This window comes from Astyanax mexicanus, chromosome 24, assembly GCF_023375975.1.
Source record: "Astyanax mexicanus isolate ESR-SI-001 chromosome 24, AstMex3_surface, whole genome shotgun sequence".
Taxonomy (NCBI): domain Eukaryota; kingdom Metazoa; phylum Chordata; class Actinopteri; order Characiformes; family Acestrorhamphidae; genus Astyanax; species Astyanax mexicanus.
Window position 1 is genome coordinate 28433606 of NC_064431.1, and position 18180 is coordinate 28451785.

Below are 18180 nucleotides of genomic sequence, written 5' to 3' on the forward strand. Positions count from 1 at the left end.
CGCGAATCGGAACGCACCCGCGTCATCGGGCGTCATCGCGTACGCCTCCAACAAGTTTGAAAGTGAGGAAGGTAAAAAAATATATAATTTAAAAACAGAGCGAAGGGCGCTAAATACAAACACCCCCCGAATAAAATGTGAACAGTTCCGTTATTAAAGCAGCTCCACTAACACTGGCTTCACCACAAAAACAAGCGCAGGTTCGGAATCGCTTTTTTATTTTACTGCGGCTCTGCTAGCTTAGCTAGTTTAGCAGCGCAGCAGCTATTTTGTTGGCTTTTTAAGCTAAGCTAAGCTAGGCTAGGCTAGGCTAAGCTAAGCTACTGCGCAGCACAATATAGCTCGATACAGTACTGGGACTGGGTAGCTTTAGCTGATGCTAACGCTAGAATAGCAGGCGAATAAACAGATAAATACATGAGCTGGGATAGTACTGCTGTTTTTTCATTAGGTAGGTAATAAAGTTGTAGGTTGGCTTGTTAATTAGCTAGTTAGTTATAAGTTTTGACTGAATAAATTATTAAACAAATATCAGCATCTTTCTGTCGCAGCTATGCTATGCTAAGCTAACTAAGCCAATGGAGTTGATCTGATAAGGTAGATGGTCTGTTTACCGGCTGGCTGTAGCTGTAGCTAATGGAGTTACAGCTACAGTAGTTAACTGGCTAATGCATCAGCATCACAGAGTTCAGTTCACTATGTTTCTCTCTGTTTTTCTGTGTTTCTCTGCGTTTTTTGTCTTTCTGTTTCACTCTTTCTGTTTCTCTGTCTCTTTATGCGTGTTTCTGTTTCTCTGTGTTTTTCTGTTTCCCTGTGTTTTTATGTTTCCCTGTGTTTCACCCTGTTTCTCTGTGTTTCTCTCTTCTCTGTTTTATTTTCTGCCTTTCTTTTTCTCTCTGTTTTCTGTGTTTCTATTCGCCTGTGTTTCTCTGCATTTTACTGTTCCTCACTGTTTCTCTGCGTTTTTTGTTTCTCTGTTTCTGTTATTCTCTGTGTTTCTCTGTTTCTGTTATTCTCTGTGTTTCTCTCAAAGTTTTTCTGTTTCTTTGCACTTGTCAGTATTTCTATGTATTTCTCTGTGTTTCTCTGTTTTAGTGCTTTTTCTCTGTGTTACTCTGCATTTCTCTCAGTGTTTTTCTCTGTTTCTCTGCATTTTTCTGTTTCTCCATGCTTCTCTTTGCTTTTCTGTGTTTCTATGTGTTTCACTTGTTTCTCCCGGTTTCTCTGCGTTTCTTACTGCTTCTCTGCATTTCTCTGTTTCTCTTCTGTTTTTTGTGTTTCTTTAAGTTTCTGTGTTACTCTGCATTTCTCTCAGTGTTTTTGTCTGCGTTTCTCTGTGTTTCTTTCAGTATTTTTCTCTGCGTTTTTTTATTGTTTCTCTTTGCTTTTCATGGTTTCTGTGCGAATTATTTGCTAGCTCTCTAATGGTCTGTTCATGCTCTGTTTAGGTAAATAAAACTCACTCTCCTCTTGTTTTGTTTATTTCTTTGTAGGATGGCTCCTCGTATACAGCTGGAAAAAGCTGCCTGGAGATGGGTTGATTCAGTGAGACCAGAGGACATCACACAGGAACATATCGACTTAGCTTACAGGATCGCTGTATCCGCATGTAAAAGGGGAACATGCCGGTGGGTTAAGTTGCTGATTTTACTTATCAGGGTATAGGTTATAGGTGTAGGTATAGGTTATTTACTCATTAAAATCACAGAGAGCTGTCAGCAGACCCCGTTGACAAAAGTAACCTACAAGTACTAGTCGGAAGACCTACCCTTCTTCTAATTCAATGTGTTTTCTTACTTTTTATGATTTTCTACATTTTTCATTTAATATTAAACATATTAAAGCTATGAAGGAATGCATGTAAAATTATAAATTATTATTTATATTAGTCTAAGTGTTCTGCTGTCGTTCCCAGTCTCTTCCACTGTGTTATAATATCACTGACCATTGGCTGTGAAATATTTAGTCGTGAGGATATTTCATGACTGAACTGTTACCGTAATAGGATGCAGCACCTGTGCAACAAGTTCACTGAGCTCTTGAGAGCGACCCATTTTTTCACTAATGTTTTTAGAAGAAGGCGCTATAATAGTGCAATTTTGATTCTGTTCTGACACACAGGAGGAACTGCAAAGGGAACCCCAACTGTTTAGTTGGAATCGGGGAACATTTGTGGTTGGGGGAAATTGATGAAAATACCTTCCACAACATTGATGACCCAAACTCTGAGCGAAGAGACAAGGTATGACCACAAATATATAGACGTGTATAAAGGAATTTCTCTTGTTATAGGTGTGGAACATGGGCATCATTTTAAGGCTTTCAGTATGCAGCAAATATTTAGCAAACAAAATTATTTGCCAAAAAAAAATGCCAAAAATTCTCTTTCTGTCAATGCAGCAAACATGTCGGCAGTATTGACCCTTTTTTTAAGGTTAAGAAAGATTGAGAAAAGTGGCAAACTGAATGCAAAACCTTGCAAAAGTGTTTCATTTTAATCTGTTCCATTTTTGACCAAAAATATGCGTTGAAAATGGAATAAAATTAATACAGAAAAGATATCCTATACAAACTGTATGTCAAAGTGTATACTGTACATTGATATATTATAGAATGCACATTTGCTAGTGTTTTGGTTTAGTCTTTAAAAAAAAATCCTGCTCTTGATTGACCCTAAAAGTCTTTTAGTGGCCTTGAATACTAATGATGTCTTTATAAACACAGTCTGGAAGTTTTGTAAGGAGTTAAGGGGGATTCCGGTTAGTCACATTTACAGAAGGGGGTGGAATTGAATGGGTGTCGTGCCTCAGCTTTTGTGCTTAAACTCTTTGTGTGTCTTTGTGAACGTCACTGGTTCAGCAGTGCTTTACTGGAACTCTGCTTGGGGAAAATTAATAGGCGGTGTGTCATGGCAGCTTAGAGCTTTTTTACACCTTACATTAACATGTATCTCATGTCTCATTGTACTGTGCCCATCTTTATATGTTTTAGACGATACAGCATTAATTATATATTTTTTTTGCTCTGCATTTAGAACACTTTTGTGGGCCTGACAAATCTTGGTGCCACGTGTTATGTAAACACCTTCCTCCAGGTGTGGTTCCACAACCTGGAGCTGCGCAGGATGCTCTACATGTGTCAGAATTCCAGGGCTGAAGGGCACAACATAGAGTCAGGTACTGTGCTAGTATTTTAGCTACAGTTTCTGTCACGGTAATTGCAATATCAACTTATTATGCAGTAATTGTACATGATCTCAATACAATTTTCTGACCTCAAGCAAGGAGTTAATATAATATTAAAGTAGTATTGAAAAATTTTCAAGTCAAAATGTACCAATCAACATTTACCAAAATATAATACTACAAAACAAATATAATTCAGGAAGAACACACAAAATAAGAAAACTCTCTACTTCCTTTCCTCCCAATCCCACTTGTCCACTCTCCCCCTTTCTTGCACATACAATCCAGACTTGCATATACATCTACATATACACTTACATGTCCTACAAAGTCATGTACATACTTTAAAAATGTAAGTGAGAGATTGGAAATCATGTGAGGCATATTACATTATAAAAAGAAGTATATAATGTAATATGCCTCACATGATTTCCAATCTCTCACTTACATTCTAACAGATTTGCTTCCATGTCTCAAGAGTAGATGATTTGGCTTTATGGATTCGAGCTGTGGACAATACTAAGATTATGTGGGGAAAGCCACCTTTGAGCGACAAAGTTTAATGTTTAAAAATAATTTACAGTTTAAAGGGTGTGTTTCTATTAAAGTTCTAATTTATAATACAAATGCATGTCTGCATTATATCACTGTCGTAAAATTACATTAATTACTTTAAACAATACTTTATCAAAATTATATTTGGGACAGAATATCGTCCAAACAAATGCAGTAATCGCGACAGGCCTGCTCCCAGATCACAACCCAATAACAGTTAATGTTGAGCGTGCTATTGTAATATTCCTACAGTATTTCAGTATTTCATAATAGTTCCCTAGCTACACTATGTTGACTAATTAAATATGCAACTAGTTTGTTTAAAAGTGAATTTTCTACAGTTTGTTAAGATGTATTGATAAAAATGACATATATAAAGACTGTCTTTATTTGTGTCTGCTTTTGTCTAACCTCTACAGATTATGAACCAAGGACGATATGTGAGCACCTACAGTACCTGTTTGCACTGCTGCAGAACAGCAACAGACGATACATCGATCCCTCGGGTCTGGTGAAAGCACTGGGGCTTGATACGGGGCAGCAGCAGGTAAACCTTATAGTTAGATATAAGGTTTTTAAAAGATATTTAAAAGGGTTGTTCTGTAAGGTGGTTAATGTGAAAATGTGGTCAAAAAGTATTTGGAAAGCATTTGGAAAGCAAATAAGATTTGTGTAAATATTGAAATATAATACATATATAGATATTTGACATTTCTGCAGTTGTAACATGCTAGATTACCCAGCAGTTAATCACTTTTAGTGTATTTATTTCTGCTTTTTACGCTCATTCTCTTCTAATTTCTATTTGTCTGTGTTTTAGGATGCACAAGAGTTTTCCAAGCTCTTCCTTTCCCTTCTCGAAGACACTTTATCCAAGCAGAAGGACCCAAGCCTCCAAAACGTTATTCAGCAGCAGTTCTGTGGGCAGTTTTCTTATGTTACAGTGTAAGTAACTACTGGTTGGGCCAAGTTAATCATCAGAATTGTCCTTGCGAAGCACTTTTCTGATGCATTATAGAAGAATTAGCAAGTAAATCTGTCAAGCAGTATAGGATGGCTGTTTAAATACATTAAAAAAACACCTGCAGAGAACTTGAAAAAAAAAAAAAAACATTCTCACGGCAGTTCCCAGGGTGGTGTGTTTTGTCTCTTCTTTATGGCTGGGTTTTATAAAGTCAGATGTCTGCATTTTTCTGCTTTAATATTAGACTGGTCGCCTGCCAGGATCCAGACTGATTAAACTTTTATAGAGGCTGTTTTTATTCTTACTGTGCCCTGTATGTCTGTTGCTATATGCTAAGCAGATTTCTGTGCTCAGTGAAATCTGTAATTTAATTTAATTAATTTAATAGATATACATTTATAAATTAGTATGTTGTTTAATTTGTGTTACTACTCTGTTGTTATCACTTGTAATTATGTTATTAATGTACTGTGATCAACAAATACAGATGTAACCAGTGTAGCCGCTCGTCTGCTCTTCCATCTCGGTTCTACGAGCTGGAACTCAACATCCAAGGGCACAAAAACCTGACTGAGTGCATCACTGAGTTCCTCAAGGTGAACCGTTTTTCATTTTCAATACTTTAATCAGATAGTAACTTAATATTGTTAATTTATATAATTTATATTGGATTTATTGGTGTCAGTTGATTACAATTTGATTAATTAACTTTTCTTCTTAATGCTAAGCGTTTTATAGTAAATATTTAAATGTAAAAAAAAAAAAAAAGAAAGTAAGCTTGATAAAATAGAATTGTGTTTATATTAGTGCTGTCAATGCCTTTAGAATACTTCCCAGTGTTTTGGAAGCAAAACAAATTGATTGTATAGAGTGGTGAGCCTGGCAGATAAGAGCCTCTTCTTACATTATTATAATAATATCTCAGGGTATATTTGAATAAATGTGAATATTTTAGCATAGAATATTTGTGGGTGGGAGACGGGGGCCAAACTTGATAATGTGATTTTTGCATCAATTAATCACATGCTTGCTAATGCTGACAGCACTAATTGTAAAATATTGTATTGCTTACCGGTAGATTTTTATGTGACTATGTATATGTGTGATAGTGCAAAATGGGCATTAATGAGGGTAATTACATTGTAAGAGGGCTGAATTGGAAATTAGTCAATTAAAAAAGACCCAACATAAACCCTAAACACCTAAATTGCTAATAATACAAAATACCGAAATTTGGTATCCTTTGAAGCAGAAACTTGTAACTTGTACTGACATTAAATGAATAGACTGGCCATGCCAAAAGTCATGGAATAGCAATATTTAAATTGTCCCTCACACCTGTATGAGTTGTGAGGTGCTATCTTGTGAGTGATTGTGCTTAAAAGTAATTGCAAATTGCAAAGTGATATGAATTTTTGGAATTTGGACTACATTATGTTAATTAAAATAAATCTGTGCTAAATAGTGTGTTTTTGCGGTTGCTGTCGTTTAGGAGGAAAAGTTAGACGGGGACAATCGCTACTACTGCGAGAGCTGTCAGAGTAAACAAAGTGCCACACGACGAATCAAGCTCCACAGCCTTCCACCCACGCTCAACCTTCAGCTAATGCGCTTTGTGTTCGATAGGTACGTATGATGTTCTTTTCTTTTAAGGCTTAATTACATTCATGTTAATGCTTCATTTTTATATAAATAAGCTGTGAACTACAGTAAATAAGCTGTTGGAATTCTGGGTTAGCCTAGCTACTACTTTATGATTAGTGTCCACAGCAGTATCTATTTCAGACTGCATTTACTCTAAATACAATATGACCAAAAACAATTTAGTATAAACAGATATACAGATATTTTAACACAAATGTAGAAGAAACAAACTGGTGTGGCAGAATAAGGTGGATTATCAGCATTACAGAATTTTTTTTAAAACTTTAAAATACATGATGATGCTGTGTGTTCATTGTTGTTTATGTTTCTTGCAGACAGTCTGGTCACAAGAAGAAACTCAACACCTTCATCAGTTTTCCAGAAGTCCTCGACATGTCTCCGTTTTTGGAAGCGAAAGGTATTTTGCTGCTGAGCTTTGCACAGTTGAATTGATTTGTGAGTTTTTATATAGTTTCTATATACCACTGCATGTTCTGAATGTCTAAAAAGTATTTTTTTTAGCAAATAAACACAGATAAAGTGTTATTGCTCTAGTTTATTAAGTGAAGTTACAGATCAGAGTGTGGCGAGTACAGTAAATCATCCTAAACCATCAAAAGTGGAAACTGGAGAAACTGAAGGGCTCAAACTCAAATTCACAACAACATCTAAAGACAAGTTTATGATAACACAAGTAAAGAAAATAAACATTCCTATATAATAGTTATGAAATAAGATGATAGTAGAACAATAAACAAACAAGAGAATAGAATAAAAATCCCTATTTACACTTGTGCAATAACTAACCATAAAAAAATTCAGTTAATGTATGATGGTGTTGTTGGGTACACAGTGGCAAGCAGTAAAATAAATAAACAGTCTCTTTACAGTGTATGTATCTTCTTTTTTTTTTTAGATGAGAAGTGCACATATGAGCTGAGCGCTGTGCTGATCCATCGCGGTGTGAGCGCCTACTCCGGACACTACATCGCTCACGTACGAGACGCCCGCACCAACGACTGGTACAAGTTCAACGATGAAGAGATTGAGAAGATGGAGGGCAAAAAGCTGCAGCTGGGAACAGAGGAGGATTTAGGTGAACTCACCCTTTCATTTCACTGCCTGCATCAGCATTAGGGGAATTTCACACCACACCCATGTCATTTAAGTGCAGGTTGGTTGGGCCCAGAAAATCCCTATACCTCCTCAGCCACCCTCAGTAAACCACCACAGGGCAGTACAGGTGTTGTAGAGCCTGGGTCATAAAACACATACAGTGCTTTCAAGAATTTTAATGTATGAATTCATTTTCCTTACTGTGATTAATGTTAATTTTTTCTTTTTGTCTTGTAGCTGAAACTGTCAAATCTCAGACCAGAAAACCCAAATCTAGCAAAGGCTATCACTGCTCCAGAAATGCTTACATGTTGGTGTATAAACTTCAGATGGAGGAGGCAGACCAAACTCAGATCAACGTGGAGGTGCCAGGTATGACCAGGGTCTTATATTTGTAAATTTACCTGGGAAGATGACCTGTGACCTGTTTTAAAAAAATGTCACACTAATAGTAGTTTTAATAGTGCTTTAAATTGTGCCTTAAACACACACTGAAAACACTAGAATCACTAGAATCAGCACATAAAATAGTCAGTGCCAAAAATATGGTCAAATTAAACAGATCATCTCTCGTCTTTGTTTAAAAAAAAGAAAAATAATTTGTTGTAAGTATATTTCAGTTTAAAGACAGTGTTCACCCTTATCTAGAGCATAATAAAAAATAAATAGATATATTACAGATCTGCCAACATTTGTGCATTTTGGTACACTTGATTCCTTTAGTTTCAGTCAAGAAAGCTTATTAATAAAGTCAAAGACCTTATATATAATATATGTATGGGATTTCTGGCAATGCGGATCATGAAGCCTGTTTATGCATAAAGTCCCGCCCTTATCAAAAAAGTCGATATGTTTGTTGCTGCTTGTTCCAAGAGCAGAGGGGGTCAGCATGCTAATGGAGAAGCCCTTCCTTTCTGTGGAAATGTGCGAAGGCGCAGTAGTCATAACAAGCCAAAAAAAGCCTTTTCCCAATCACCCATTGAGCCGATTACATGTAAAATTAAGATGTCGAGGTTCAGACAGACCAGGTTACTACTCTCAATCACTGTGTTGATTGCGTAGACTCATTTTCACTAGGAAAATTAAACATGTAAGCCCATTGCTTTCCTGTAAACAATATAACTGTATTCCTGGCAGGTCTAATATTAACCGGCAAATTCTCTTTTATTGCTGTATTAAAGCAGTATTAAATCAAATGAAAATAATATTTAAAAATCGTTAATCTTCTTGTGTTGTTTCTAAAGCTTTCCTGCAACGGCTGGTGGACCAGGACAATAAGAAGTTTGAAGAGTGGTGCAGCGAGATGGCCGACATGAGGAAGCAGAGTGTGGACAAGGGAAAAGCCAAACATGTGGAGGTCAAGGAGCTTTATGAGCTGCTGCCTGCACAAGACGGTACAGAAAAGAAAATTAATATTGTTTCATTATGTTATATAATATTCTTTCATCATCACTCAGCTCTTAATTTTTTTGTCTTTGTTTTAATTTGTAAAATAATCTGTGACTTTCCTGGATCAAAAACACACAATATTTGGACTGGAGATGGAAGGATTAATCGTTTTTTTGTTTGGCCAAATTTTAGCCAATCCTGAGATCATAGAATTTGATCCATATTTTGGCAAAAGGGACCACTCACACTAAATAACAAAGTGCTGAATGGCACTGTGTTGATCAGGCAGTACATTTCTGTCTATCTGTGTATCTTGCAGGTGAGCCTTATGAGTTTGTGCCTGTGGAGTGGCTAAAGGAATGGCTGGACGACTCGACGGCCATCAAGGCGATCGACAACAGCAGCTTTCTGTGCTCGCACGGCAAACTGCACCCGGATCGTGTTGGCGATGCCAAGCGCATATCTCACACAGCTGCAGAGATCCTTTACGGTCGCTACGGTGGAGGACCCAGAATAGACCGTAAGTCTTATTAGAATTTGAACTGTCATTTTATTCCAGACCTGTTGAGAGTAATTTTGATAAAAGAAAAAAAAATTACCTGTGTTGTCACTGGTGTGTTAAACTGTAGGATCCTTTCTGTGTGGAGACTGTGTCACTCAACGATGTCATGTACTCCGACTTAAAAATCAGCTTAATGAGGACTACAGAGAAGTGACCAACCTCGCCAAAGCACAGCTGAAAAGGTGTGGCCAGTTTCCAAATGTTACTTAATTTATATATCGAAGATTTAGCATTTAGCAAGCTGAAGATTCTCCACAAGGGGGTGCAATTACCGCATTTTTCAGACAATAAGGCGCACCGGATTATAAAGCACACTATCAGTAAACGTCTATTTTCTGGTCTATTTTTTATACATAAGGTGCACCGGATTATAAGGTGCATTAATTGTGACACTAGTTAGGATGCCTAGATCGAAAAGAGCAAGGGTAACGCCATGTTTCCCTTCTAATGAGGAAGCTGAGGAAGCGCCTAAATCCGCACTGGATTATAAGGTGCACTGACTATTTTTGGAAAAATGTAATGATTTTAGGTGCGCTTTATGGTCCGAAAATTATGGTAGTACTTAAATAACTTTCCATGCTTTACATTAGCGACACTGTGGCAGCCTTTCCACCAAAAGAAGTCTGGTTCTTAAACCAGTTCCTTTCGGGCTTTTAGAAAGTGGTATATAATTACTGGTGATATTATGTGTTTAGTGGTGATCCAGGATTTTGGGTAGGGAAGGCATCTCTGAGGCAGTGGAGGCAGCTTGCACTGGAACAGCTGGAGGAAGAAGAAGAGGAGACCAAACACACCAACTGCAAAACCAATGGAGAAAAAACATCAAGCAGTTCGAAAGGTACTGAAGAGATTGATGTCACTGTTCTGGTAATGGTGTGTCCATCCGAGGTCTGGCTCGACATTAGTTTAGTTTATTCGTTTATCTGCTTCTTCTGATAACAGATAGTGTAAAAGAGAATGATGGACACACTGATGAAATGAAGAGTTTTAATGAAGACATTCTTTGCTGTCATGGTGAGTGAATCTGATAATCTTAGTATCATTAGATATGTTGTATCTGCATTTTGGTAACACCCCAGCAGAGCTTTTTATGAAAACTTACACTCTCTTCAGGTGGTCTGAGTATTCAGGAGACCGAGAGACGGCTGGTCTCGGCCGAGGTGTGGAGCAAACTAAAGGTTTATTTCCCCAAAGCACCAGAATTCACACAACAACAGGACTCCTGCCAGCAGTGCATGGTAATCACACTCTCTTTAAAGAGCTACAAAGGGGTTTGCATGTTTGCAAATGACTCTAGATGTTTATAATGCATCCAGTGAACATGTGTCTAAACAAATAGTAGTAAAATGGGAGAAAAATGTGTTAATTTTATTTAGTCGTATCAGCAACCTACATTACAGCGTTTTAAAACTTCCTTCTCAGGCTGTTGAGTGAGATACAACATATATTAAACAAAAATATGTTCTGGTTCCTGTTTTTTAGAGACTGGAGCGAGAAGGTAAGGAGAATGAGGCTCTGAACCGAATGATGGCCAGTGAACAGAAAAGCTCTCTGCTCAACCTCTTCCAGGAGAAAAATCGCCCCACGCTGCAAAAATGGCCACAGGTTCAGCCTCACCTTCTTATGTAGTAGTTTAATATTAATTCTTCATTATAGGTGCTTGAAATAGTCAATAATGTTTATACATTAAAATGTATTCCTGCATCTTTATTATTATTTATTATTATTATTTTAGGATACAGATATTCTGTACATCGTTCCTCTCTTCTTTGTTGATGAGTGGAGGAAATTTATCAGGTACTTCTTTTGTTTTTTATTGTTGAGTTTTCCTGAGGGTCCATACTATATTTATTTGGTATTTTGTTTATAGAATTAAATTTGTAATGTTAATAGTGTTTACAAAGTTGTAATTGGGGATGGACTAAATGCACCAAGCTAAATTAAACATTTGTCCAAACACCAAAAACATTTTTAACATTTCTGCAGACAAACCAACCAATCACACCCTGAAGCCTCTGTCACCCTGAAGCCTATACCTAAACTGGGACCAACAAAATAAAGTGTGACTGAGTTTTTATTGTTGTTGTTTTAATGGCTGCCCTGTATTGGGACTCATTCAAAAAGAGCTGAAATACTCCTTATTGGTTAATTGTAAATAATAATAATTTCATCATAATAATATAACAGTTCTTTGGTTTCTGTGTTTTTGAATCATGCATTTCCCAATACTTTCAATACAATATTCCACTGCAGGAGGCCGGCAAAGTCCAATCCAGTGTCCAGTGTGGGGAACAGCATCCTGCTGTGTCCTCATGGAGGCTTCATGTTCACCTATGACTCCATGCTTCAGGGAGACGCCCAGCAGTGAGTAGCCTTTCCCCAAACCTCAACCAGAGCCTAGTCTTCTAGTCTGGTAGTAGGTATTATGCTGCATTCTATTTAAACTTGGATGTAGAAATTTTATCTGGAGCATCCCCACAAGTTGGAGAGCCTGTTATTAAATCAGTCATATACACAGTCCTGTTCAGCTTCTGTGTGTCTGCATGTTTTTATGGTGTTTGTATCCAATACTGGACACCCTGCACGTCCAGAGCAACCAAGTCTACATAGCCATGCCATGTGTTTGCACCTTGCGCAGCAACCCAATTTATGCAAATACATTACCTAGCAACCACCTAACAACACTGTAGCAACATCATAGCAACATCATAGCAACCACCACAGACACCATAGCAACACCTTTAGCAAACACCTAGCAGCCACTTAGCAACAATTTTATTTATATAGCGCTTTTACAACAAAAGTTGTCACAAAGCAGCTTTACAGACAAAAATAGCAAACCACCATAGCAACACCATAGCAACCACCACAGAAACCATAGCAACATCATAGCAACAACCATGGATACCATAGCAACACCTTAGCATCACCATAAGAAACCACCATAGCGAATGGTGGGATAAATTTTAGCTGCGCACCCATCCTGCTTTTCCTTCAGTAACGTACTTACTGAGTTATCTGAAGGATACTGCATGAAAGGGGAAATATATTAGCTGGGCACCAGTAAAGCATTGTCAAACCTGTTGCTTGGAGTGTTAAACACCAATGTTTTGAAATAGTGTAAAATTATTAAAATGTTTAATTGGAGCGCACTAAAATCGAGCGTGAGCAATTCCTAGCTACAGCAGCAGGAATAGGTTAATGACTTCACTGTATAGTATAAAGCTTCTCTGCCTTTCCTTTGCACATTATGTGTGTATGTGTGCATGTGTGTCTGTGTATGTGTGTGTATGTGTGCGTTTATCATTGCACAGTATAGCTCTCCTCTGGCCTGCCGAGTGGGAGGTGGTCTGCAGGCTGTTCCTGGTGGATCAGACTATCTCCATATGCAGGATTCGTGACCCGACGCAGGACAATGGGAACGTACAGTACCACACCCAACCTGGTAAACACATTTTCCCTTGTCCGTAAAGAAGTACGTGTATAGAACAGAGTATATAAAAGTAAAAAAGTTGGAAATGGAATGGTTCTTAAATAATTAAAAAGTTCTTCAGATTCTTCAGACTGTGTTTTTGTGTTTGGTTAGAGCTGTGTCGAGAATGTCGCGAGGGCTTCATATTCCAGCAACAGAGGGATTTGCGGGAGTACGCACAGGCCACTGTGTATGTGCGTAAAGTCATCGACAACAAGAGGGTATGACTTGAATTTCTCTCCAACTAAGTTGTTTTCTCTCCTGGTTTGAGAGCAGAAAAAAATGGCCTTTTATTGGGATTAGTGTAAAAACCATAGATCATTCTGGAAAATCTACAGTAAAGTGCTGTGGAGAGAGAGCAAAGGACTGAGATTGAAGAATGAGTCAAAAATGAATATATTCACATACAAATATTGACACTTTTTTTTCTCCTATTCTTTATTTTAAAGAGCCACTAAAACCCTAAACTATGTTTTTTTCCATGAATAGCTGAAATGTGTTCCTTTAAAGTAATAAAACATATCAGTCCTGCTTAAATTTTTTCCCTAATCTTCAAAAGGGCTTTTATTGTGGTAATTTCACCTCTGCAGTGCCCCTTTCAGGTTTAACTGTGCTATAGGCGTGGTTGATTCAATATGCAAATTTAAACTGCGGGTGCCCCTTTAATGAACAAATTCACATATACAATTAAATAATGTTAACTTTCTCTGTTTATCTTGTTTTCCTTCTTCTGCCTCTATTTTTCTGAATAGATGATTAAAGAGGCTCCCCCTGAGTTCAGTATGAGCGGATCTGAGGCCGAGGATGAGAAAGAAGAGCCAAAAGTGGAAGGAGAGAAGGATCCAGACTTTAACCAGGTAGCTTGATGAACGCATATTACACCCTACCAGAAAGGATAACATTGTGGGTGCTGGAAAAAAGCAAGCAATTGGTTGTTTTTTTTTATATAAAAAGATGAACTAACCCATACCAGCATTATTTATAACAAGAAATATTGCAATTGTTGTATGCTCTTATTTAGTATCGCTGTTACCGACCCCCTGGGACCTCCTGATTTAATCAAAAACTGGCTATATCTGACTATACCTTATAAGAGTGTTTACCTATAACAGAGTATATGTGTGTTTTGTGTATTGTCCTTCCTGTCCTTACCTGTACTGCAGTCTCAGGATGGGGCAAAGAGGCAGAAGCTGAGTGAGGGATGTTCTGCTGTGGCGCTTCCCTCTGGTCCTCCCCCTACTGCTACTGCTACTGCTACTGTTTCTATGGCAAAATCGAGCATCCGCAGGAGCATGCGCCACAGGAAGCTGCGTGGAGAAAAAGCGCTGATCGTTTCTGCCAACCAGACTCTGAAGGAACTCAAAATCCAAGTACGCTTTCTTTTCAAAACTTTGGAATTAACTATTGGTAAATAACAATATTATCGTTTTTATATTAAAGTTAAGGCTGTCAATGTTAAAGCGATTATTCACGCGATGAATTTGGAATCAGTAACATGTTATTCATTTTATAGTGCAATTAATGATGCCACCAAATTATGCCAATGCGCAGATTTTTTTTTTACATGTTTCGATCTAGTTTCGATCCAACGCAGCTATCAAATATACTTGTTTTTAATTGAGCTAAACTGCTGAAAAGGCGCAGTTTAATCATATATATTTGACAGATAATATACTGCAAATAAAAAATGTTCACTGCTTGCAGTATTATAATAATTATAATAAATATAAATATGTAAATATTTTAACTATTTCTTTTGATTTCAAGAGAAGTGCAGGTTCCTAAATAGTATAATAAATATAAATATAATATAATATAAAGTATAAATACTATATAAAACCTAGCAACCACCTAGAAACACCACAGCAACCAACTTGGATACCTAGCATGCTACCATCTAGGCATCCATATGGGATACCAAAACAACACCATAGCAATCACCTGAAAAAACAACAGCAGATACTTAAAAACTGCTTAGCAACACCATAGGGACCACCTAGCATTCCTCTAGACAATTACATTAGGAACAACATAGCAGCAACCACTTTGTAACCTTTTAGCCATGCCTTATATTAAAAAAAACGTGGTTTAGTAGTTAAGTATTAAACTGTACCAGCTGTATTTTTCTGTGAGTTCTGTAAACATTAATAGTTTCTTTCCACAGATCATGCATGCCTTCTCTGTGGCGCCGTTTGACCAAAACCTGTCTATAGATGGGCGGTGTTTAACTGATGACTCCGCCACACTAGGAAGCTTAGGGGTGTTTCCAGAAAGCATCATATGTCTAAAGGTATTCAATAAGTTTACAGTAAATTAATTCTGTACATAAAAGGGATGTGTTTTTCTTTAGTTCAGTTCATTTTCATTTATATTCTAAACCTTAAATTTAAGGTTTAAATTGAATCAGTTTCTCTGATTTAGCTATTTATAGGTATATGTTTGAGTAAAATGAAAATTGTTGTTTTATTCTAGAAACTACGGACAACATTTCTCCCAAATTCCAAATAAAATATGGTCATTTAGAGCATTTATTTGCAAAAAATGAGAAATGGCTAAAATAACAAAAAAGATGCAGAGCTTTCAGACCTCAAATAATGCAAAGAAAACAAGTTCATATTCATTAAAAGTTTAAGAGTCTTTAAGAGTTCAAAACCATGGTTTTCATGCATCTTGGCATCTCCTCCACCAGTCTTACACACTGCTTTTGGATAGCTTTATTCCACTGGTGCAGAAATTCAAGCAGTTCAGCTTGGGTTGATGACTTGTGATCATCCAGCTTTCTCTTGATTATATTCCAGAGGTCTTCAATTGGGTAAAATCAAAGAAACCTATTATTTTTAAGTGATCTCTTATTTGTTTCCAGAGCTGTATACTTGTGTTTTGTTGGTAAGGTTAATTGGGTTAGTTGGGTTGTTTTAATATTTTATTAATTTAATGTTTTGAGAATTTCTGAGTTTTAGTTTTTTTTTTGTCTTAAATTTAACCTATTGAGCTGGTGATGCTTATTGTAAATATGAAGTAAATTGTCATTGATCAGGCTGTGTGTTTGTTCACTCACTACATACTTACTGTGTGTGTGCTGTAGGCTGATGAACCTATAGCAGATTACGCAGCGATGGATGATGCATATCAAGGTACAATTTTTTTTTGTCAAACCTGAACAGACCTGACTGTATATCAGAGGTTTACAAGTAGTTTACGTAATCACGGATATGCTCTTTTTCCACAGTTTGTTTGCCTGAAGAAGGATTTAAAGGTAAGAAACACTTTGGTCTTATATTTAGTTGGGAATCGTTTTTTAAAGCAGCAGTTCTTACATTTTGGGGATTTGAAGACCTCTCTGGTGAGATTTTGTAACTGCACAAAGATTAAAAAGAGTACTTTTAATGTAAATTGAATTGCTTTGTTAAATTTTGCATTTTGAGTACATTGTACAAACCTACCAGACCACATTTGAAGGACTGTTTTAGATCTGCATGGACTGTTGTGAATAGAATATATATATATATATATATATATATATATATATATATATATATATATATATATATATATATATATATATATATATATATATATACATATATTGTACACTCCTAACTCAGGAATACTTCTACTTTCAAAAAAAGAAAAAACGTAGGGACTGCTTCTGTAAAGTAATAAATATTTTGTCATTTATATTATTTATTTATTTATTTATTTTATATCTGCAGGTACCGGGCTACTAGGGCACTGATGGGGGTCAACAATGACAACATCTGTGTGAAGAAAATTTCATTTAGGTTTAGATTTGTTTTGTTTTATTTAGTTTTTGTCTCTCTTTATTGTTATTTTTTGCCTCGTAACTTAATGTTGCAGCTCCTTTAAAGAGTGTCTGTCTTTGCATTTGAAATAAAATGTGTTTGATGGTTTTTAATATTCCGAGATGTTGATGCATTCTGTAAGTGCATATACCATGACTGTGAACAGATACGGGTCGAGACTTGAACTGATCTTTTGCGTCTTTTAAGTCCTTCTTTCGGTGGCAATGTCCTGTTCCCGAGACGACGGCTTGGTGTTTAGGTGCCCATCATGTTTCATTTGCTGGACAAAAAAGCATTTCTGTAAAAGTTTCATTTTAACAGAGTCACATGGTTACACACTGCACTCACGATCAGATATACATATAATAAGAATGCATGAGCAACTTCAATATTAAACTGTAAGCCTATGCTGAGCTGTAATAAAACATTTACCAAAAATAATATTTAACTGACGTGAAAGCGATGAAAGGAGACAATAAGGCTGAATATTATGATACATTTCAAAACAGGAAAATAACATATACAAACAACATAATCCATAAAACCTGCAGATAGTTTAGATCTGTTCTGCTAGTACTTGAAATGTTATGCGGGCATCTGTGTGAACTGTTCTTCTTTCTGTAATCTTTCATATGGGCAATAAAGTTACTTTTTCCACATGCTTACAGTAGATATCCTGCTGTGTGAATGTGTGTGGAGTGTTTTGTCGTGAGGACAGTTGTGCAGTTGTTTGTGGCCTGAAGGCACCTTGATCTGCACAATTTCAATTCAGTTCAATTCAGCATTTACAGCATTTAGTTGACGCTCTTACAATTATTATTTTCCTTTTTTCCAGAGTTGGGCCAATGTAGTGTTAGGAGTCTTGCCCAAGGACTATGTATGATTGGTGTAGTGCAGCATAGTCACCCACACCAGGAATTGAACCCCAGTCTCCCACATGCTGCTGCACACATAATTCATGGCTGTGGAAGAAGAGGGTACGGGTACTGGACTGGCCTGCCTGCAGTCCAGAAACATTAAGTGTGGAGAATTTTTAAATTAAAGATGCAACAATAAGGACCTTGTACTGTTGCACATGTGAAAATGACTTTTTACTTGATTTGATTTAAAATACTATGGCAAATCCCCCTGATTTAATTGGAAGATAAATAACATTAATAAACAAATATGTTATATTTGTATACACCCTACATTCTAAGCATATCATAGCAGAATTGCAATAAGGTTTTATTATTTTAATCTTATAAACATTAATTTTATTCTTAATTTTTTTACTTTATTGCTCCAAATTAGATCATTGTGAGGAAGAAATAGTGTTTGTATATATTTTGCCAGTAAAGCAGGGCTTCTTGCTTGTGAAACAGGTCCAGTTTAATGTAGCTGAGCATTTACAAAAAGAGGGAGAGACATGACAAAAAAAATAAATACATTTAATAATTTTAAATTAAAAGATTTTTTTATAACTTTGAGTAAAAGATATAAATAGATCA

At 36.6% G+C, this 18180-nt stretch overlaps 1 protein-coding gene across 4 annotated transcripts; it reads left to right on the forward strand.

Moving 5' to 3' along the window:
• On the forward strand, positions 1-17349 carry usp48 (ubiquitin specific peptidase 48). 4 transcript variants are annotated; one of them, XM_007254538.4, is made up of 28 exons: positions 80-200; positions 1494-1628; positions 2122-2242; positions 3035-3176; positions 4160-4287; positions 4561-4685; positions 5192-5300; positions 6197-6330; positions 6684-6766; positions 7265-7444; positions 7702-7836; positions 8709-8858; positions 9173-9373; positions 9483-9597; positions 10111-10253; positions 10358-10429; positions 10529-10653; positions 10898-11020; positions 11151-11212; positions 11669-11779; positions 12730-12860; positions 13002-13108; positions 13640-13744; positions 14051-14257; positions 15052-15177; positions 15973-16021; positions 16117-16143; positions 16601-17349. In XM_007254538.4, the coding sequence occupies exons 2-28, from the start codon at positions 1495-1497 to the stop codon at positions 16621-16623; spliced, it is 3168 nt and encodes a 1055-aa protein (XP_007254600.3). In that variant the 5' UTR covers positions 80-200; position 1494; the 3' UTR covers positions 16624-17349. The 4 variants fall into 4 exon arrangements, with proteins under 4 accessions (XP_049327693.1, XP_007254600.3, XP_049327694.1 ...); XM_049471736.1 differs by lacking the exons at positions 80-200; positions 10529-10653; positions 10898-11020; ... (8 more) ...; positions 16117-16143; positions 16601-17349 and adding an exon at positions 1-71 and having other exon boundaries at positions 10111-10426; XM_049471737.1 differs by lacking the exons at positions 80-200; positions 10529-10653; positions 10898-11020; ... (8 more) ...; positions 16117-16143; positions 16601-17349 and adding an exon at positions 346-451 and having other exon boundaries at positions 10111-10426.
• The last annotated feature ends 831 nt before the right edge of the window (positions 17350-18180 follow it).

Coding starts and splice junctions, on each gene's coding strand:
- usp48 (XM_007254538.4), top strand. CDS start 1,495: ATGGCTCCTCGTATACAGCTGGAAAAAGCTGCCTGGAGATGGGTTGAT. Junction 7,837..8,708: donor GATCAACGTGGAGGTGCCAG/GTATGACCAGGG, acceptor TTGTTTCTAAAG/CTTTCCTGCAACGGCTGGTG. Junction 16,144..16,600: donor GCCTGAAGAAGGATTTAAAG/GTAAGAAACACT, acceptor TTATATCTGCAG/GTACCGGGCTACTAGGGCAC.